Source organism: Fundulus heteroclitus, chromosome 19 (assembly GCF_011125445.2).
Source record: "Fundulus heteroclitus isolate FHET01 chromosome 19, MU-UCD_Fhet_4.1, whole genome shotgun sequence".
NCBI classification, from domain to species: Eukaryota; Metazoa; Chordata; class Actinopteri; order Cyprinodontiformes; family Fundulidae; genus Fundulus; species Fundulus heteroclitus.
The window spans coordinates 26,647,694-26,670,292 of record NC_046379.1 but is presented as its reverse complement, the minus strand read 5'-3'; the positions used below and the strand labels follow the sequence as shown (position 1 = coordinate 26,670,292).

General features: G+C 40.7%; 1 protein-coding gene across 2 annotated transcripts; it reads right to left on the bottom strand.

Moving 5' to 3' along the window:
* Nucleotides 1-1,775: 1,775 nt before the first annotated feature.
* LOC105920197 (hsp70-Hsp90 organizing protein 1) lies at nucleotides 1,776-20,903 on the bottom strand. Of its 2 annotated transcripts, none has more exons than XM_012855716.3 (18): nucleotides 20,692-20,903; nucleotides 20,411-20,463; nucleotides 13,560-13,635; nucleotides 10,652-10,809; nucleotides 10,347-10,418; nucleotides 10,216-10,272; nucleotides 6,848-7,051; nucleotides 6,548-6,742; nucleotides 6,321-6,375; nucleotides 6,137-6,227; nucleotides 5,907-6,048; nucleotides 5,578-5,682; nucleotides 4,519-4,627; nucleotides 4,254-4,446; nucleotides 4,034-4,108; nucleotides 3,652-3,754; nucleotides 2,547-2,629; nucleotides 1,776-2,440 (listed from the first exon to the last, which is right to left on the bottom strand). In XM_012855716.3, exons 1-18 carry the CDS (start codon nucleotides 20,717-20,719, stop codon nucleotides 2,290-2,292), a joined length of 1,950 nt encoding a protein of 649 aa, XP_012711170.2. In that variant the 5' UTR covers nucleotides 20,720-20,903; the 3' UTR covers nucleotides 1,776-2,289. The 2 variants fall into 2 exon arrangements, with proteins under 2 accessions (XP_012711170.2, XP_036006693.1); XM_036150800.1 differs by having other exon boundaries at nucleotides 6,848-7,048.
* Between the last annotated feature and the right edge of the window lie 1,696 nt (nucleotides 20,904-22,599).

Genomic DNA, 22,599 nt, shown 5'->3' with positions numbered 1-22,599 from the left:
CTGAGGGGAGGGAGTGTGGAAGATTTTGCTGCATAGCCATATATCACAAAGCAAAGAGTGGGAGAGGAGGCTGTCATGTGTGCTGGTTCTGCTCAGTTACGATGTTCCTCTTTGCTCTCGTTGGGAGGGAAAATCGCTTAAAAGCCCTCCAAACCAAACAGTCTTTTAACAAGATGCACTTCATTCTCTGTTTGCTTTGGTTCAGCGGGTTGGGCTTTGTCCTGGGAGCTGACATGTTGACGCAGGCCGCTTTGTGAACTCTGACCTTTTCCTGCATTTGAACAACTCGCTAACGAGGCGCAAAAAAAAAAAAAAAAAAGATTAAATATGGACGGATACATTCAGCAACTTTTGTCAATGGATCAATCTCATGAGCAGGTGATGCCTATGGGTTCAACCAGAGTTCAGATGATCCGTTTTACAGGCCTCTCATGAGCTCAACTTGCACACAAATCAAAAAGGGCTTTGTAAGGTGCGCCACCGTCAGCCAATTAATGCTTCGAAAGCAGCTGCTCTACATGAAAGGTCAAGGCTAAACATCTTTCACACCTAAACAACTTTTTTTCTATCACCCTAACCTATCCGTCCTTCATCTTTGGAAGTTCCTACAAATTCCTGCACCCCAAACACTGCAACAGTCGTCTCAAAAGGGACCTGAAACTATTGCGAGTCAAACGAACAAGAAGAACTTCAACCCTGCCGGCAGGCGTCATAAAAAAAAAAATCATGTCCCGAGTATGCTGCGATAGCGCGGGGTTAGTGAGCATGACCCAAATATGGAGGCCTTAAGGTTGCTATATGCTTGACGCGCATAGGTTACATGCAGAAATGAGACATGCAGACACGTCTGCAGTATTAGTCCTCGTCACCGCTGACCCAGGTTTGATTCCGGCCTGAGGTCCTTTACAATGCCCCCCCCCTCTCTTAAACCCCCTTTGTCAGCCGACTTTGTAAAAAATTTGGTAATAGTGCCGTAAAAACCCAGAAAAAGAACGAAAAAGAACTGCAACCACAAACTTCAATGCATTATAATATGTATAATCTGACCCAATCTGTATAATATGATTAAACTTGATTTTGTAAAGTGCCTTGAGATGACATGTTTCATGATTTGGCGCTATATAAATAAAATTGAATTGAATTATGTTGGGATATTACGTGTTAGAATAGCAGAAGGTAGTGTAGAAGGAATATGATACATGTCTCGCCAACCTTTGTAGATTTTTTTATATTATATATATATATATATATATATATATATATATATATATATATATATATATATATATATATATATATATATATATATATATATATATATATATATAAAATTGTGACATGCATTTTATTCAGCTCCCTTTACTCTGATGACCTTAACTAAAATATGGTGCAACAAATTGCCTCCAGAAGTCACAATAAGTCCTCCTGTGTGCAATAGCTCTCAGCATAAATCTGTAAAACAGTAGTAGTTGTAGCAAAAACTGTTTCTGCAAAGTATTGAAGTCGGAGATGGGAATATAAATATGCAAGTTAGACTTTTTTTTTTTTTAAGTTTGAGAACTAGGTCTCGGTTTTTTGCTTTTCGCTGTTTTTCAAAACTCTGTAGTGGTCCATCACATAAAATCTGATAAAGAAAGTTTATAGTTGGGAGCATGAGTAGTTTTTTGCAAGGCTCTGTAAACAACCTCAACTTGCATCATTAATTTGGTCCCACATCAAACATTCGTTCTTATCCAGTAGTCCTAAAAAAAAAAAAAAAAAGACATTAACCCATGTGATTCAAACAGACGCTCCACCACTCCGAGAAGTGGCACACTTTAATGGTCGTAAAACAAACCATTGACAGTTCCACACATTAAAACACAACAGACACCCCAGCAACATAAATAAAGAAAAACGGTCAGGAGGTTTTTCTGCATATTCTAATTTTCTGATACCCAGCCTTAAAAATTAAAGCAAATAGGTCCGAACCCCCTACAAGGGTTAAAATATAACACCGCCACCTAGTGGTGGCTTAAAATCAACCGGAGAAATCTCTTCCAAGTATTTTCTAACAAAAGCAAAGCTTAGGTCTTCCTGCCAGGTAACTGTCCAAGCTAGAGGCACATTTTCCATTCAATTATAAAAAGGCACATTCAGTTATCAGTACAGTAAATGGTATGCAGCTGTGTTTGTAAGCATGCAGAGGGGATGAATAGCACATAAATCCCCCAACGAACATAACAGCTGCAGCTTTTAGCATTTTTTTCCCCACTGATAAACCCCTGAATCAAACACTGAACTTCTTGTTCATTTCTGATTCCCGGCAAATGAGCCGAACCCCAGTCTGCTAGTGAACTTGTCTCTGTCGATGTTCTTGTTCTCTGGGATGTGTCTGTAAGTGCAGTCATCCCGTGTACAGCCTGTCGTCCTCCAGAAAAAGCACTCCTTCTTATATGGGCTGGGAAAAAAAAAATAAATAAAATCTCTGTCTCAACTTAAATGCATCAATGCATTAATAAAGTGAGAAGTGCTTCACTGTTACGTGATGAGTGCAACGTTCCTACCTGGCACGGAAGGGCTCGGCCTCTCCTGTGTGGTTCTTAAAGGGATATCGTACAGTTAAAGGAGCCCCTTCCACCACCATTCCCTGAAAAGCAAACAAATACATATTGATCGTGAAGATCACAATCTCCCAAATCTCAAGAAATGTTTGTTTTCATCCAAACTTAAAATGCCCTTAAGAGGAGTCAGACTATACCGTACCTGCCCAGACTGATTTATAACTTAACTGCCATTACGACTTCATTAAATGGCACCAACCATGAAGAAGTTTGATGGCTACAGTTGGATTCTGGGTAATACAGCTGAGAGGCAGATGCTCCTGAATGCTCAGACAGTGGAGCTGCATAAAAGGTCTTTACAAAAGTATTCATACCGCTTGAACTTTTTCCCATTATCACTACAATAACAATAATTTTATATTTAAAGTACTTTCAGCAGTTTGAATTCTGATTTTGACTGGACTTCTCCTTTAAGGCTTACCGTTTCCCCTACATGGTCTGTGGCAGACTGCACACGGTAATTCTCAGGGTGTTCAAAATGAAAACATGTTTGAAAAGTTTGAGGCTGGTGAAGTTTTTTCTCTGAATGTGCACTTCAGGTTGTAAAAGTGGGAAAATTTAGGTCACTTGTCACCTAAAGGTATTATTACCTTTAGGTGACTGCTCCTGTGTTTTACCCGAAAGAACCAAACACAAGCCTGACTAGGTTCCTTAAAGGGCTCGTCTCCCTTAGCAAAAACAGGATTAAAAGAAACAAACGCACTTAAAAGAGACGAGGGGAAAACAACTTTCAGGTTAAACCCAGTAGAAAAGTTCTGGCGAATCTATCAGTGACTTTTCTGACACCTTTTTAAACCACCTTCAGAATCGTTATATTTGGTTAAAAGCTTAAACGAGGGCAGCTGGAAGCCTAAACAAAGAGAAATCTGACAAACCGTCTGACAGGCCCCATCCAACACAGACAAACGCAATCGATGCCACTGGGAAGCCATAACCAAAGCGTATCGTCGGATCAAGGACTCCAGTCCTGGATGCTGCGGGCGGCTGAGGGGCGTGGAGTTTTGGAGCAACAGCTCAACGTTTGCCACGAAAACCACCAAATACGTACGTTGAGGCACTGGATGGCTTGCTCGCACTCGTCCTTTCGGGTGTAGTTCACAAACGCACACTGCTGCTCCAGCAGCATCTTGATGCTGTACACCCTCCCGACCCTGAGAGACACAAACAGAGTCGAGAGTTAGCAACACGGCCTGAGGATGCTGGAATCGAAAACAATTTTCTATTCAGCTTAAAAACTATACAGGTGAGATTTCTAGGACTGGAAGCAAAATCGCTCAGTTTGATTTTTATGGAATTTAAGCTTTGATTAAAGTGAACTCGTTGTTTTACAGCGGTTCTGCTGCTTTATTCCGCATATGCAGAGACAAAAACGCTGAATAAGAGCCTGGACTCAAAGCCAGAGAAAGAAGGAGGAGATGGTAATACTTCACCTGCTGAAGAGCTCGTGGAGTTTAGGGTAAGTCATAGCAGGGCCCAACGTTCCAACCCAAACCGAAAACAGTTCCCTTAAAAACAAAGGCACTCTTTAAAACGGATCTGCATTTATTTATCATCCTAGATCAAATGTGAAGATCAATGCGCATTTCAGAAACACCAAAATAAACAAATGTAGTTAATTGTGCCAGTTTTCAACTTTCAACGATCTCTTACGGTTTCCCTGAACTCCTGGAGCGAGGAGTCGGCGACTGAGATTGCGATCTGATTTGGCCCAAACAATCCAGATCTCTGACTTGCTGCGTTCGAGGACGGGTCGTCTGTAGGACGGTCCACTCTCCATGGTCGTCCTTGTCGTCCTCCTCCTGAGCCAGCGGTTGGTCAGCTCTGTCCCCGATGGCGTGAGCCCCTGGAGAGGAGAGCAGAAGGGGTGGAGCTGCTGTGACGGCGGGAAAGCCCGGCTGTCTTTTGGCACGTTTACCTTCAGGATCTCTGCCGCTGCGGCTGGCAAACAGAGCTTCCACCGCTTCCTCTAAGGTCGCGTGCGTTTTCAGGGCCTCGGTGCTTTGCGCCCAGGAGAAGCCCATTTCCTGTGAGCAGAAAGCAGAGCGGGCTTCCTGAGCGGGCCTCGTTACAGACGTGCAGTGTTGAGTAAAGGTTTTCATATCCATTGGGCTAACTGAACACTTTGAGAAACTACCTTTTGCTGCAATGGCGGCTGTAAATAGTGTAGTTTATGCGTCTTTTCACATTTAGGGACTGAAACTATTTCCAAGTCTTCCAACTGGCTCATTTGGAATTAGGTCTCAGCGTTCCTATGTGGTCTACCCCAGGTCCAGTTCAACCTGAATTTAAAAGTTGTCTAGATGCCAATCAGGTGCTAAAATGGGCCTTTACGGATTTGTGAAACAGTGTGCATTTTCAAAGCCTTAGACTCGTTTCATTTTTTGACAGCATTTTTAGTCTCGTCTACGGATCTTTTCTCAAGACAAGTTAAGCCCACAGCTGCGACATCTGTAAAAATTCAGCGTTTTATTATGAAACGTTTGCAGCAAACGTCTTGAAAATGGTATTACGTTGGTTTGTTCTTGGTTCTGCCTACCTTAAAGTCTTGGTTTTGGTTTTGACAACAACTCTAGCGTCAGTGTATTAAAAAAATACACTGATGTGAAAAAATGTCGAAATTAAGGTGATATTTGACATATAAAAGATAAAGCCTTCCAGATCATGATGAATCGATATGCACTTATGAAGCATTGTTAGACTTTTGACCTTAAGAAAATTGAACCCTTCATCATTTCACCTTTTTGCTATACTTATCCAGCCTTTTCAGGACTGCTTAGACAACCCTGAAGTCTGGACTTTGACTAGGCCATTCTTACAGACAAATATGCTCAGATCTAAATCAGGGGCCTCCAGGTGCATTCCTCCAGAGCTAAAATCCAGCAACTTTTAGAAGCATCAAAACGTTAAAAGCTCCAGTCGTATGAGGACTCTTGCAAGGCACTGCCAAATATTAGGAATTAGCCGATGGACCGACCATAAGATGCAAGGTCTGGGCTCGTTTCAGCTCCCTTGCAGCTTCATCACTCGTGCTTTCCAGCGACAGTACGTCCTTGTAGATCAGCGAGGCTTCATAATACCGCTGAGGGAGTCACAGGATACAGGATTCAGATTTTTTAGATGCTTTACACACACATTCATACAAGAATAATGAAATATGCATGACAGAGTTTCAGGGTATACTGAGCCAACTCTTATATGAACCCATTTACGTTCAAATGAACCACAGTGGGGGAAAAAAATTGGAAACAACAATTATGATCAGGAAGTAGGGCCTTTGACAAGGCTTCAGCAGCGCCGTTTTACCTTGAGGCCGCACAGGGCTTTCCCTTTCCGAAATAAACCCTTTATCCAGTTTGGCTCCATGGAGAGAGCGAGATCAGCATCCCTCAGAGCGTTTTCATAATGCTGAAGTCTTTCATAACACAGAGACCGATTTCCAAATAACCTGAAACATACAGCAGGCAACTTTAAGATCTGATAACATCCCATCACCCTTTGGCTCTATTAAAGCTCATTGAACTTCATGCTCCTACTTGAATTCCTTTGGGTTGTATTTAATGGCGTCTGTAAAACACGACACCGCCATCTCATACTGTCCAGACGCAGCCAAACGATTCCCCATACCTGCAGGCGAGCACAGGCCAGGTCGGTGCTTTGATTTTCATTTTACGGGGAAATCCCAATGAAATAATTTAATGGAGAAAAAAAATAACTTACTGGCAAGTTCTATGCTTCTTTTCGCAAGCTCTTCATCCACAGGATCCCGCATTTTCTGTTAAAATAGATGCTTAATTTAGCCTCAAGCATTGTCACCATGAGTTCCATCAAAAACATACATGGGTAAGATAGAGCAGCTAAAGATCAGTTTTTGTACATTTAATGGTAAATGCAGGTAATTTTTTTCAAATTAAAGCCAACATTAGAACAGCAGATGTGAGTTTTACCTCTTTATTGGTTTCATGTTCACTTTTCCTCTGAACTTCAGGCTTCTCAACAACATGGACGTTTTCCTCCTCAGGCTGCTGAACCTCAGCGGCTTTGCTTTTTTCCTTTTTCTTCTCTTTTCGAGGCTTTTTGATACACTTCTCCTCGGGGCCCAATTTAGTAGATGCAGCGCTTAAATTATTCAAATTCAACTCCTGTTAGGAGTAAAAAACATTGCAGTCATACGTTACCAACTCGAGAAGTTTAGCACTGCAGATGTTAGCCTTAAAAAAAAAAAGAACGAATCAAGCTCTACAAACCTTATGTTGCTCGTCTTCCGCTGGATTTATTTTCACAATATCTTTTTCTCTTGTGTCGTCAGCGAGCTCAACGGATCCGGCTTCCTCGGCTGCCGTTTGGGATTCAGCCGATTCAGGAGGCGTGTTTTCCTCTGAATTCTCATCAATTATACAAGTTTGTTCCTGATTCTCTGAGGAGCCCAACTTGTCCTCCTCCTCCTCCTCCTGAAATGAAATAACTAATCAGTAAGGCCTTAGAGAGACACTTCTGGCTGGATTTTAGTTTTTCAGAACAGGAAAGTCCTGCAACCCTCCAATAGAACACGTGGCAATACATTAGACTTCATTGAATACTTTGTTTCAGCAATCCAATTTGAAAAGAGAAAATCATGTATAGCCATTACACCGTGATATATTTCAAGCTTTCGTTTCAGATCATTTTTATTAGTATTGCTTAGAGCTGATGAGAAGCCTTTTACTGAAAACAAATGTATTAAACAAGTCCCAAAACAGAAATGCTATTCTATGGCCTAAACAATCATGAGGAAAAGAGCCGACTTGACGGTTTTCCAGCAAACTGTCCCCGCCACCCTCCAAGTCCCTGGAGTTCATTTATAAGAAGCTGGATGTTCACAGAGTGCTGTTTTTAGAACGTTGTACAGGAAAGTTGAGTGGAAGGAAGAAGTGTGGTAGCAAAAACTGCACAAGCAGCAGGGGATAATCGCTGCCTTGAGAGGATTTGGGGGGGGGGGGGGGTTGGGGGACATTCACAATGTGTGAATTGGGGGTAGAGTCAGTGCTTTAAGAGTGACATGCAGATGTATCTGGGACATGCGTGTCGACTGTCACGTTCCTTGTGTTAAGCGGTTGTTAAATCAAAGAAAAGTCAGAAGTATCTTACATGGGTTATGGAGGAAAAGAGCTGAACTGTTGCTCAGCGGTCTTAAGCCGTCATTTTACTAAAGTGGGCACATTAATCAATGTCCCAGAGTCTAGAGGAAGAGCTGCGGCCCAGAAACCAAGTGGCTGGTGATTCAGGGGGGCTGTGTCATCTGCTGTTGTTGTTGGTCTATTGTGTTGTTTCATCAAAGTCAAAATTAGCAAAGTGATCTAAAGGCATGGTTCCACTGGTCCACCCGTTTTCTCCCGCCCTACTCGGCTTCGCCCCACATGGATTACTTTTGCCCGGTTTAGCGATTCCACCGGCCTATAAAGGCCTGGAACAGAGGGAGACGCCTCCTGGGCATCGCAAAAAAAAAAAAAAAAAAAAAAGACTTAGATCAGGGCAACAAGCAGGAAGGTCAAAAGTGATCTTACTCTGCTGGAAGAAGACCTGTTTAAAAACTGCTCAACGCTCCTGTAAAACCTCAAGCTCCATAGTTCCAATGAAGGAAAATGATCATGATGAATCATGATGGCACCCCCCGCGCCCTCGTTTCTGAAGATATTCGGAACAAATCTTACTGCTTCCAACCTCAGCAGCAATGTCCTGTTGAGAGAGGCCTTGCTTATGCAGCTCAGCAACCCTACCACGCTCAAAGCAGTGAGCTTTTTTACCTTGATAGTGTTAATACTTGACCCAACTCGCAGAGGAATCCTAATTTTGGTATATATTTTAGCTTTTAAAAGGATGAGGTCTTAAGTTTTTGATCAGCTGGTGATCAGCCTAGTTCTGTACAACTGTTTTCAGTAAATGACCTTCTCAAAAGTTTTTGTTTCTTGTTCAATTTCTTCTTTTAGCAGCACAAAGCTCTACTTCTTAAGATTCAAAAAGGTGCAAAATACAAATTCTTACAATTTTTTTAACCAGTGTTTTTTTTAACCAGTGTTGGTCCTCTGTATGCCATACCCTGTCAGAATAGCATACCGTCAGGTGATTATATATCCGGCTGTCAGTGTAGACTATTTTATCAAAACAGCATACAATTGTGAAGTGTAATGCTGATGGAGCATGTTAGAAAATGCTGTATTCAGAGATTCTTGTTTTATAGCAAATCCAGTTAATGAAGGGGAATGCCGTGTTGATTCTGACTTGTTTAATCTCGATCAGTTTGGGGGAAGTTGCTAAACGCTAATAACTCGACTCAACACCTGTCCGGTATGCGGTTGCTGTTCTGTGCTGGGTAGTGGTGTGGTGCAGTACTACCTTCTCTCCAGCAGGGCGCGACAGGTGGACGGTGGCACTGGTGCTACGATCCTCTCTAATCAAGCAGCACATTTAAGGAGGCAGAAGCCAGAATGAAGGCGTCAGAGCATTAGCTCTCTCCTAAGCGTACCTAGTCATCTCATGCTCATGTTCTCCTTGCCGTCTGCTCACTCCTCATCTTTGCTTCCAGTACCTGGCCAGAGTCAGATCCAGAACTGTTCCTGGATCTCCTGGTTCATCGTTGCTTCCTCAGCGTCGCCCGTTACAACTGTCCGCGCCTTCCTGGATCTGCTGCTGTCTCGTGTCGAGTTTTCATCTGTCTGCCATACTGAGTTCTCATTACACCGGAGGCGCCTGCCTGCTAGCGCTCACGCTCAGCCAAACACGACCGCTGCCGGCATTAACCCTCCTATGGAGCCCTGTCATCCTGTAAGTCAGCCACTGCTCCACTCAATCACCTCCTGGCTTGTTGTCGGTCCTCACTGCCTTTTCTCTATTTTCCAGCCGGCTGTCCTGAGTACTCCTAGTGCCCGGTCCTTTTTATCATAAGTCATTCCTCTCAATAAAAGATACTTTCTTAACTGGCGCCTCTGTGTTTGTTGCTTCTGTCTCAACCATGGAGAGGATAAACATGACACCAGGGTGAACGATTTCACAGTAGATTCAACGATTTTACGGCTCCTTCTGGTAAAAAGGTAAAGAAAAAAACACTATAGAGACTTCTGTGTACATTTCTTACAAGGAAAGCAATTAAGTAACATGTAATTATTACACAATACACACAAACCACTAATAGTCAGAGGAACGCTGAAATGGTGAATTGTACAGGTTTCATTGCAGTGCATGCGCATTAACCGAGGTATGCCGTTCCGATGGGTATGGGGAACCGTCAGGACAATGGATTTAGGATTTTGCTAAGGGGTGTATACACATTGCCTATTTCAACTACTGGCTTCAGGAGTCTTATGTTGTGAAAAATTTTAAAATTTGTGTTTCTTCTGTCTCAATATGATATGTTGTAATATTTATTTTCACTTGTTTATTCTTTTTTTATTGAAATATGATAATTTGCCCATAACTAGGTTTTTGACTGATTGCATCATTTTGAACTAATGAAAAAAAAAAAAAAAAACTACTGATGATCAAAAATTTACTCAGAACCATTTTGAACTATTATTGAAATAAAGTAAGTTTTCCTTTCTCTTCTAAGTTAGTGAGATGAACTTGTAAACATTTTACTCACAGGTAACTTTTCCTTAAGAGCGTTCTCCTTTTCAATCCGTTTCTTTTCTTTCTTACGCTGAAAGCATAGACAGATGTCATGAGCAACTGTTAGATGACAACACATTTAGTGCAGGTATGTGACAGGCTAACCTTTTTTTTACGTTTGTTCCTTAAAGTTCTCTCTTTACGCCGTTTTTCCTCTTCCATAAATTCTTTAGCCTCCTGGGGAAAACATTTAGGGCAGATGTTACTGAATTTCACCACGAGAAAGCTTTCTATACGTAAAGCTGTTATACCCAACATAAAGCCATTTAAATCTTTAATAATAATTTAAGTTCTTTAAAGTTAAATTGTACAATAGCCAATCATAGATCCCTTTATGTTCCCAACATAAAGGGACATAATTCTTCTAAGTATCTCTGTTACTTTCAGTAAAATGAAACTAGGTGTGTTACCTCGTCAGTGAGTTGTTTTATTTGTGGATGTTCTACTTCTAAAGGTTTGTTAGTAGCATAACGTGGATAATCATCGTCGTCATCATCATCATAATAATAATCATCGTCGTCATCCGAATCTATGAGATCATCCTCTAAGCACATAGAAAACTGTAACCCTGCAAAAAGTTAAAACATAAAATTAATTATACTGGAAGAACAAAAATATTAAAATAAAATCCCAGGGTCTGTATTATCTCCATATGTGTTTTCATTGAAGTTTCAGAAAAGCCTAGTAGCTCACAAATTGGAGATTTACCGTTAGCAGATTCAAACTTAAAGAATTGTGCCGTTTTGAAAGGAACTAGTGTTGCGCCGATGCCATTTTTTGGCCCCGATACCCGATACCTGGCTGTGCAGTATCGGCCGATACCGATACCATACCGATACCATTACTTTGAAATTTATGTGTGTGTGTGTATATATGAAGAACAGCACACTACTTGGATGTAAAATAATTGCTATCATGACTTTTTCAAGCTGCTACCTTTGTAAAGCAGGAAAAAGACTAATACAAAGTGAATTCAGTAGAACTAGTGAGTGTTGGGAGAGAGAAGGCTGCGTTCAAGTGACATACAAACATCAAAATGGTATCTGTGACCTATTTGTTGGTACTCGCCGATACCGATACCACCATTTTAGTGCGGTATCGGCGCCCCGGCCGATACTGGTATCGGTATCGGTGCAACTCTAAAAGGAACACTAAAATGTGGTAATAAACTGGTTGTTGTGTATATATTATTAATGTTTGCAAAGGTTCTCCATTGCCATGTTAAAGTTTTTCCCAAAATGCAACTCTTAGGAGTGGGTTGTGAAAATAATCGACATCTCTACATAATCAATTCAAAAATAAAAAATAAAAAGATTTAAAGACCCTCTGAATTGTCTTGTTCCAACCGCAGAGCTGCTCTAACGGAGACACTGATCTGCTCCTGGAAGTTTAGAGTAACGCGTCACATTCAGCCAGGATAAGACACATGCAATTAACTTTATCAGCAAGACAAACACAAAAAAAAGGACAACAACAATGCCACAAGGCGTACAATCGCTACAAGCTAACCGTACGACATTGATGTTTAAGATTAACTTAAAAAGGTCAGCAGAGCTCCTGTACCTGCAACAGTGAAGGAGTTATAGTGCGTTCCATTTGTCCTCGGTAGTCGGAATTATCGACCTCCAGGTCGGAGGATTTAATTGGAACGGCCCCTAAAGTTGGCATTATGAGTCTTATGAAAACCTGGTGCAAGAGGATGGTACCCGACTTCTGCATTCATGATGGTTGCTACTCGCAGCAACATTGAGAAAAGTCTCATACTTTGACTGTAGCAGCTCTCTATTACTTATGTAACATTTAGTCAGTCACACAGGTGCTACCTTTCAGTGTTCATCAGACGGGATGTTTATTTGCACAAAATACCGCTTAGAACAGCATTTTTGTCATTGTTATTGTTTTAACAACAGTGCGAGCATCCATGTCTTTTTTCCTACTCTCCGACAAGGGATCGGAACGCAAAGAGGCGGAGCTGACATAATCTGTGACTCGTTAGTTCTGACCTCCGAGGCAAAAGGAACGCACCATGAACCTCCCAGACGACTTAAGCTAACGTTAGCTGTTTACATAATAGCTTAAGAGATAGCTAACGGGCCAATGGACGGGGTTCCAGATGCGTTTGCCAGATTTGCTGTTGTGAACAACACAGCGCTCCGTTCTACTGGGGTACGAATCAACGCAGGAAAATGGTGATCAGCTGAAGGCTCAGTCGGCTACTGAACAGTGAAGCAACAGAACACACCGGTGCTCTCCCTCCATTACCCTTCTCTTTACTTGTAAAGGCATTGGAGGATTATAATACTAAAAACACAGGTTATGTTGAAGCCAGACTGACAATTACAGAAGGGAAAAGTAGGAACAATACCCCGCTGCTCCAGCTGATCACTAAAGAAAATATTATGCAAAATTAGCAGAAAGACAGGAATCTTATAGGGCTGCTGCTGAATACATTTGCATGGACCAGACACTCATTTACATTGGAAAATATGTTTTCTGTGCAACAGATTCAAATTTATTTCAAAACTATTTTAGTCTAGAATGATTCTTCATTTGACCATCAATAGGAACATTTATTTGTATCATGAACAAATTGACAGGAAAATGGAAGCACATATTAGCACATTAAAGATTAAAAATTAAAATAAACATGATTACACGACTGAATCAAAAGCACACACATCCACAATACTAAGTGTTATTTTCTCTATTGTTTTGCCAAAAGAGGAAGTGACACTTAAATTATATATATTTCTCTAAACAATTGCTGAATTCTCCCTTGGTTTTGCACCAATTCTGAAATCTAAAGTTACGTTTGTCACACTGTAATTACTCATTTTTGATCTTGACCAGAAACAACCCTGTGCCTCCAAGGAGTGTTGCCGTGGCATCAAAAACGGTATCGACAATCAAGTATTTTTCTCAGTATCTGCAATGAGATTGCAAATCTGGTTTCGTGACAACCCTGGTTAGTAGTGTCCTGGCTCCAAGTGAACTGAGATCTCAAAGTCCCCTTTCAAAATTTCTTTTGCAGTTTAAACACATATTACAACAAAGTAATGAGTAAAGAAGGAAAAAACATTACAAAAAAAACACTCAGGAGAGCAGAAAGAAATTGAATGGATGGATTAGATGAGGAATAAAGTCTGAAAAGATTTGTATTCTTCCATAATCCATCTCCTCTTGTTCCACACTTATCCAGACCTGAAATATACCTAAACCAAATTCCATTTGTTTTTAGTCAGAACCAGTCTAACGGTTGAAACTGGGACAAATAAGTGAAAGCAAAACACAATGTGAAAAAGTCAGGAAACACCTTACTGAAAAAGGCAGGCGCCAGAGCGTCCAGGAAAGAGCCTCCAGCACTGCGCCCACTCAGGTAATCCACCATTGATTCCTTAAAAGAAGAGATGATCAGCAAATTAGAAGACACGCTCCCATTTACAGCTCTGTTGGCTGAAGGCTAAATAACATGACATGGTGCTCTAAAAAAAAAAGAATAAAGCTGCTCAAACATCTTAACAAAACTGAATCCTGGTACTTTGGAACTGCGGAGATCTGAGGATATGCTGGACACGTGGCAGCACCATGAGTCTGCTTTATTTGTCATTATACCGGTATGGATTATTTGAACTGGATGTCTGACAACTATCATGTTCCTTCAAGCTCTGGCATCCTCCTCCCTTCCTAAAACTCCTCTGAAGGCACAATGAGGTCAAGTTAACGCAGCATTTTTCTGAATATAATCTGTATTTCAGAAAGAAAGAAAAAAGCTAAGCTTTTACTCTACCTGCCACTTATTTTTTTTGACAACTCGGTAATACTGCTACGGCTCAGGATACCAGAGACTCGTCGTGGTCCCAGGAAAACGTTGGAGTGGACTTTGCGTTTTGTCTTGAAGAGTAATTTTCTGGATTGGATCTGTTATTGCCTCAGTCATATAGGGATCTTTGGAGCACTGAATATTCCTTAGCATGCTGTTCTTGACTCTTCCACTTTTATTCACTTGTTATATTTTGCACATATTTTATCCAATGTCATAGGTCCCATAAATCTAGGTCCCATAAAACATAAAAAAAAAATCAAGATGTCATAAATCTTGTTTTTTTTGTTGTTGTTTTTGCGGGATTGCAACCTGTACAAAAAACAAGTGTAACTGTGATTTTAGAGTCAGTCTAACCAATGAAATTAAAATTCCTTGCACTGAAGCATGACGTTTTAAAAGGTCCAAACTCATCTTCCTTTGATTTTAATGAGATTTTGTTAGTAGCTGAATTTAACTGGGAATAGTTTTCTCTTCTGATTGACGGTTTCAAATTAGCTTGTGATTGTTTTAATTACACTCGGCCGATGGTCCAACGTGTCCTAAACCAAAGTGCCCTTTAATTCATGAATTCATCTTTAATTGACTTCACTTTAACAAATCCCCCTCATAAATATTCTCCCATTGGGAGATTCTGTAAATGATCTGAGCAACCATTGTGCTGTAGCAGCAGTCAGACAAGGTAGGCTCCCACAGGAACGACTATTCATTGTTTTTAAACATGATTTGAAGTATTTTTGTAATCATATTGTGAATGGGACAAGATGTTTTTCTTCTTGATGATGTAAAACTGCCCTGTAGTCATTTTTGACGCCTTAAAGAAAACATTTACCAATCCGCAAATTTAAAGGGAAAGGAAGACCAAACCCTGGTCCTCATCAGAACTAGCTGCCCTAAAACATTAAAGGGATGCTGCATGGGCCAAGCACCGGGCAATCTCTGTCTCAGGGAGACTGGCTGATCTTTAAGCAGCTTAGAAATGGTTTTACTTCAAAGACAAAACAAGGCTAAATCAGAGTACTATCTTACAGAAATATCAAGAGTTTGTGGAAAATCTACCTATGGAGATTCATGCAGGAATGATCCCCCAGTACTATTAATGATGGCAGTCGTGTGGTCACTGATGAAACAGTAGCTCTAGACTGTTTTAACAAACACTTTGTCCTGTCAGGTCATATGTTTGAAACCATAAAATCTCATTTAGGAGAACAGGATTACCCCTCTGCACCTTTCCCCTCTACCTTAGGCCCTCGAGATTTTAGCCCCCCTTTCTTTTACTCCATCTGTTGTTAACCTTTAAAAAAAAAAATGAGGACATGAATAAGCTCAATTCATTTTATCACAGGGTTGCTGCTAATATCATTGCAAAAGCCATTCATTTTTATCTTTAATTTGTCCCTCACATTGACATGATTCCTAAAATCTGGAAGTTGGCTTTTGTTCTTCCAACCAAAATAGTGCTGATTGTTGTGTTGCTGATAACAAGGGGCCAACCTCTAAGTTGTGTCCAAGCAAAGATCTTGCAAAAACTTGGGGAGAAACTTGTAGATATTTTTCTTTATATTTGAAAGATGTTTTGTCCCATTTTCAGCATGGCTTCAGGAAGCGGCTGTTGTGCCATATTAAAGCGATGATGAAATAATTGATGTCAGATTGAATTCTGACCATGTACCAATGGCAGAGGGACCAAAAAGGTATTTCACCCCCAAACCAAAGCAGGACAGGCCTCACAGAAGGATCCCCTGTTGTGAACCCAAACCCCTCCCCACAGAGGATCTCTTCAGACTGCACCTCTCAGCTCCCTTCAGTCTACCCCTGACCTGAGATCCAGTCTTCACCTTCCTTCACCCTACCTGAGCCAAAGGAGGAGAAAGGTTGGCTTGAAAACAGCTAGCACCATGCAGGCCTCAAGGCTGCAAAAGCACAAACTGCACAGAACAGGCGTTCTGTGAAACTCATCTGCCTGCTTCAATGGAGTGACGAAGGGGGGAGGAAAGTATTGTCCTCTGCGGAGCAGAGGACCCGACTGAATTCGGAGAATCAACGACCCGACCGAAGCTAAGTTGCACTCTGACTTCTGCGCAACCAGCCGCGAAGTACAGAATGATGAAACAGCTTTGGTTTATTTTTGGTCAGCTGTTGCAGGAAAGCGGACTCGAAATGAGGATCGGTTGCCTTCTCTCACTAGACATCTGCAGGACGTCGGAGCTCTCTGCCCCCCCATACCACGCTTTCAGTTAGCTAGGCCGCTGAGCCGCAGGCTAGCCCGCTGCTGGAAGGACCAGCAGTTCCGTGTTTTCAGCGCTCCCTTCCTTGGATGACCAAAGTGGACCGAACTCACACGAGGCGCTGACAGGTCAGGCAGGATTGAGGCAGGGAAAGGTTACACAGTCATTGGAAAATGTTTGTGTAATGCGTTTACATGGTGTTTTCAACACAAAGGGCTAACGGAATTAGCTCCTGCTAGCAGTCGGTTTCATGGCGTTGCTGATATGATTCTGGCGTGTTTTAATGGTTATAACAAACATTATCTCCACAAGGGTTTCATACACTGATGGTATATTAATGTTTATGTTAACTGGCTCAGTCATTATGGCTAAAAATAAAGCTGAAGTCATTTAAAATTAGCACCATAATCCGCTAGCTTCTGGTAACCTCTGGTTATCCGCTAGCTTCTGGTAACCTCCGATTTTCGGTTATTCAAATACGGTTGTTTCAAGCATAAAGGTTGATTCGTTTCGCGCCGCCATTGTTTGATGGTGCTATGAGCCTTATTGTGCAAACTGAAATCTTTTCAATCTTCTTTTAATCAGGTTCAGTTGCAGCTGACTCAGTTCAGACTAGTTTTAAAATAACAAAATACTAAGCTCTCGATGTTTTCAGCAGATAAATTCATACTATATAATCTTCTTACAATTAAAATTCAAAATTGATTGACACGGGCAATTCTTATAAGTACACTTGTGTGTAAATGTTTAACTTTTTTTTCAAAAGTTAACCATCTAATTATTAACTTTTGAAAAAATCTAACCCTCAAGCAAATTAAGATTGTTTTTTAAACTAAAATCTAAGCCAGATTTCTCCTACAAAAACACAGCCTGCTTCTCTTAATATGTCCCAGATTACTTTATCTCGGAAACAGTCCTTCCTCTTCTGGACTATGGTGGTTTGTTTGTGAATACACAAAGACAAAATATTAGGAAATTGAACTCATTGTACCACTGTGCTCCATATCTTATTACTAGATTGGGATATTCTGTTGACCGTTGTCATCTGTATGCAGCTATTGGTCTTCCTTGCATTTCTGTTCGCAGACAGTCACACATGCTCCTTTTTGTGTATAAATATATTTAGGACTAGGTCCCCCATACCTCACTAATTTTATCACTACATCCCACACCCCTTAATAAATGTGCTCCCAGGTCTTTCCCCTCACACGTTTGTTTCCAGAGTTGGAACAGGATAGGGTAAGAGAGCGTTAAATTCGCTGCCCACACAGCCTGGAAGGGTTTCCGGCAATAGTCCAAACTTACAGTTAATGGCACTGATTTTGATTTGATTTATTTATTTTGGTAATTTTACAATGTTTCAAAAAAGGAAACAAGATGAAACGATTTTGCAAACCAAGCATTTACAAAAAGAAAAAAGAAAAAAAGAAAAGGGTTATATTTGCCTAACCTAGTCACACTGTGTGAACTAAAAGCACTACTGCCTGACAGCGAAGAAGAGAGCTTTTATAACTGCAACTACGTTTGAGTGAGTCATGTTTTATCATTTTATGTTTTTATGCTTTTTAAGCTACATGGATGTATGTCACTGGATGAACCTAATTGTTGACATCTGTAAATGACACTGCTGTCTTGCCGGGTTCCACTTGGAAAAGAGATTCTAAATCTAAATTAGGTTTTATGTGGATAAATAAAAGGTTCACATTAATGCACAATTATCACAGCTTAAAATTATCGCTGCATTCACTGCAAATTATGAAAGCGCTTGCTTTGTTCCGTTCAAGTTGGACCCATCTCTGAATTATAGATGTCCTGTAAATTCACAAATGCAGTAGAGAACTGTAGCATAACTGTGAAATGGTCCTTCGGTTTAGCACAGATGGAGGAGTTAAAAGCCAAAGACATTTGCATTAGCCAGCCTGCGTGTATGGGAACATTGTCCTGTTACTTTACAAACTGTTTGTTACCATTCCCTTTTTCTACCAAGTAACCAAAATGCAGCAAATGCACACTAAGATTTATTTCTTGTTTTTTTTGTATGTTTGGATGCCTCTCTTATGCGCATGCAATTACTACACCCATCTAGACGTCACCACTCGGTGACTGCGTCAACAGGACAAGCCAAGGAAACTTCCTGTTCTCACTTCAAATAGCCTCAAACATATACCAGGAGTAAAACTTCCCATCCAGAGGTCATAATGACGGCTTACGGTTAATTCCCCGGACAGTCGCATGTTGACGACAACATAATGCTTCATAGGGAAGACGGCAATTTAACAAGAAACATCGTGGAGTTTTAATATTGCGGGATCTTGCAGCATCAGACTAATGTGGAAGATTTTGTGTCGTTTTTGGGTAAAAGAAATAAAAACGTACAAAAACAGGTTTTTAATCAGAATAGCCTATCCTTTGAGCATGCACAGACTGAAATGACATCACTTCTCTCTTACCTGAAATAGTTCACTAAACCTAACGGTGAGCGTCTCTGTTGAGAGTTCAAATCTGATCAAATGTTACAGGAAACAGTTTCTAAAAGTTGTACAATCTTTTTAGTTTGATAAAATAGGGGGGAGTTTTCTCTGCATATATGGAGCATAGAGTACCACAGCACCCCCTCCCCCACCTGTTGCTCCACACTCTCAGTTCCCTGAGACAACTGGACTTTCGCTCAGCTCTTTCTGAAAACATTTCAACACTTATCCAGGAGTCTAGACTGAGCAAACGTCCGGTTGTCTCCGACTTAAGCCTGTTCGCTGTTGCGATGACCCGGAAAACTGGGAACTTGCACAGGCATGCCTGAGAGAAGGCTACTACACAACATAGAAAGTTATTTTGTAGAAATTAAAAGGAGCACCACCCATCCCTTTCATTAAGCTATTGGGTTTTTTCCATTACATGTGGCAAAATCTCTGTTAAGCAGCAGACTGCAGGCTAAAAACCCAAGCAGACAGTCTGACTAATAAACCAGCCAATATCCAATTGTTGGACTAGTGGTACCCTCTAACGTGCAGAACTGCTAAGAGGCACAACACTTCTCTCAATAAACGCCTTTACTGGAAAACTACTTCTAAATGTTGCTGGTCTTTATTTCAAATTTTGTTAGTTGTTGTGACGATTAAATACCATTGAAGGTCAAGGGTTTTGCCTCAAGAGACAATGGCGCCACCAGGGGATGGTCATGCCCCCCCCCCCCCCCTCACTGGCCAGTGTAAATTGTAGCACCAGTTTAGCATTTCATCCTATTATGCACAGCCAGCAAGGCAGCCGCTCTTCTTGACCTTCTATCACGCTTTTATATGTATCTGCCAGTCTCTACTGTCCCCTAGTAATTGTTTTGTTTTTTCAATAAATTAATAAATGTACGCCTTATTCCTGATATAATTACACAATAAAAAGGAATTGTTTTTCAACTCAAAATGCTAACTGTACTGTTATTGGTCTATGCACGTAAGATCATTAGTAACATTAAAAATCAAACAATAAACCAAAAGATATTAGGCGTTTACTTAAGTCTTTATGATAGTTTACTACAACAGTAAAATAAAATCCTGAAATTACGGCTTTTAGTTTCAGTGTCACCCCTATGAAACATTTCTGGAGGCGCCACTGCCAAGAGATGCAAACGATCAGGCTTCTCCAGGCACATGCTGATTTTTCCTTGAGGTCTTGCTGATTATGATCTTTTAGTAGTTGCCCCCCCAAGGACTATACAACATTTGAAATAGGAAAAAAAATCAGTTTAAATATAATTTTCAGTATTTTGCCTGCTTGTTGTAGGACAATTGAACACTTTTTTAATCTCTGGTCAGTTTATTGGTGCATCTTCGACAATCTCATAGCTCATGACTGATTTTTTAATTGCTGTAATAAAACAAAAATCTGGTCACCACACATCAGCTCAGGAGATAATATCGCTGAAGGACTGTGATAAAAGACACAGTTTACAATGTTTTGCTGAGATAGATAGATAGATAGATAGATAGATAGATAGATAGATAGATAGATAGATAGATAGATAGATAATCATATACATGCCCATTAATTTACTTAGTCTGCCGCTTTTATGATTTAGATCAGATGGGTCAGCACATTTAAAGAGTTGACGTAGCCTGATAACTCACGTGGGTGCGCATCAGTCTCGATTCTTCACGGATTCTGGGCACGGGAGGCCCACCTGGCAGGTAAGGGGAAAGAAAATGATGACGTCAGAGTTCACGGCAGGGCAAGCTCTAATCCACCTGACCGAACACACACGTTTGCATCTGTAACAAGCTTCGCCCTGTGTCAAGGCTGGCAGCGACAGAACCGCTGGGCAAAGCTAACAAGCTAACAAGGCTGTCTCTGTTGCGATTCCTGGTAAAAGAAACTCAAGAGATGAGGAGGGGAGCCGCTCCGTTCTCACCTCGAACAATTTGTTTCTTTCTTGGCATGGCTTCTGTTTGCTTTCTGTTCTCAGGTCCGGTATTTGTCTTCGTGAAGCTAGTTGTCGGCGGCTGCTGCGCTGCTGAGTTACAATTTCTTTACTTTAAGTTTTTTAGGCTCCTTGTGTGTACACAAGTGGTGGAAGCCTCCAGCATTGTCTGTCTATTGCTTCTTTCTTCTTCTTCTCGTTCAAACAGGGTTGTAGCTGAACGACACTGCCACCCACTGGAGAGAGTTGACCACCACAGAACACATTCCTCCGTTAAAACTACTAAAGATCTGACGAGCTCTCATAAATGGGAGGTTTAAATCTACGATGGTGATATAGGTCTAGTACAAGACATCTCTAGAGCAGTAAAAAAGAAGAAAAAAAATACCACTAAACGAAAGACTTATTATTCTGTTTAATTTCTGGGTTATGACTGAAAACACTTTAAATATTGAAAGATTTTATGCATGAATTGTCACTTTACTCAGTGTTTCCGTGTGTGTTTTTAATCATCTTTGGGGAATAGAAAAATACAAACTTTTTAAAAGCTTTCATCTTAGGTGGACAACATGTTTGGACATATGAACAGCTGAAACTAGAAATAAACATACATGCCCTTATGCATCTCAGTCCAGGTAGAAAACCAAAAGTGGCTCCTATACTTCTGCATAGCCATAATACTTCAACGTCCCTCCGTTTCTTCATTTCTGGAGGCCTCCGGGTCCAATTGTCCCTCTACAATGCTGTTGTTGCGAGCATGACTCAGCCTCCTGGGAACAAGTGATCATCAGAGAACTGATGGTCCCCCTTCGCATGCGTGTGAGCAACCAGTTTTGACGGTCACCGTTAGACTTTGTGATCCACGACTATGCAAAGATCCTGCTTATAAGGCAAACTTTACCTGAAACTCCTCCGACTGAAGAAGTCTCTTGGAGCAGAGACAAAATGTTTTAACAAAGAAGTACCCATTCAGAAGACCTACTCGGGTTTTTTTCTGTATCACATACAATTTATAAAAATACATCCTTTTTTATCACTGATTACATTCAACAAAACCTTTCCTGCTCAGCTTTGATCTCTACTCTAAAACATTGAGTTTGCTGTCTTTCACCCATATTGTAAATGATTTGGTGTTATGTTTTGGGTCATTGTCTATATAGAAGACCATTTTGTGCCCAAGTGTTATTCTCCTGCCTCTTGTATGTATTGAAATGTGGCTTCTGTATTTCCCCCTAATCGTGTGTCCTTATGATGCCATCTATTTTGTGAAGTGCTTCAGGTGCTTCTGAAGCAAATCACCCACACCACATGATTCTGCCACCTATGTACTTCACAGCTGGGATGGCGTTCTCTGGTTTGCAAGCTTCCCCTTTTCCCCTCCAAATGTAAGTATGAACATTGGGGTCAAACGCTACACATTTTCAAATAATGTATGCGTATCTGATTGCATTTGCACACTGTAATTTGGCTTTTATTTATTTTTTGTTGCTTCTTTCTCACCAAGTGGCCTTCAGCCCATGACTGTCCTCACTGCAAAAACAGATCTAAAAATAAGTAAAATGTTCTTAAAATTAATGTATTTATCCTTGATTTGAGCAAGTAAATAAGATTATCTGCCAACGGAATGAGTATTTTGACCTCTAAAATAAGATAATTAGACATCCTACACTTAAAATAAGATGATGGAGATGAATTGTTCCTATTTTAAGTGCAAAAATCTTATTCCATTGGCAAAGCATCTTATTTACCTGCTCAAATCAAGGACAAATATATTAATTTTAAGGAATATTTTACTTATTTCTAGTTCCGTTTTTGCAGTGCTGTGGATGCTGAAACTCCTTCAGCTAGAACCAGCATCTTCAAAAAGTCTTTTGCTTTTGTTCTGAACTTGATAAACAC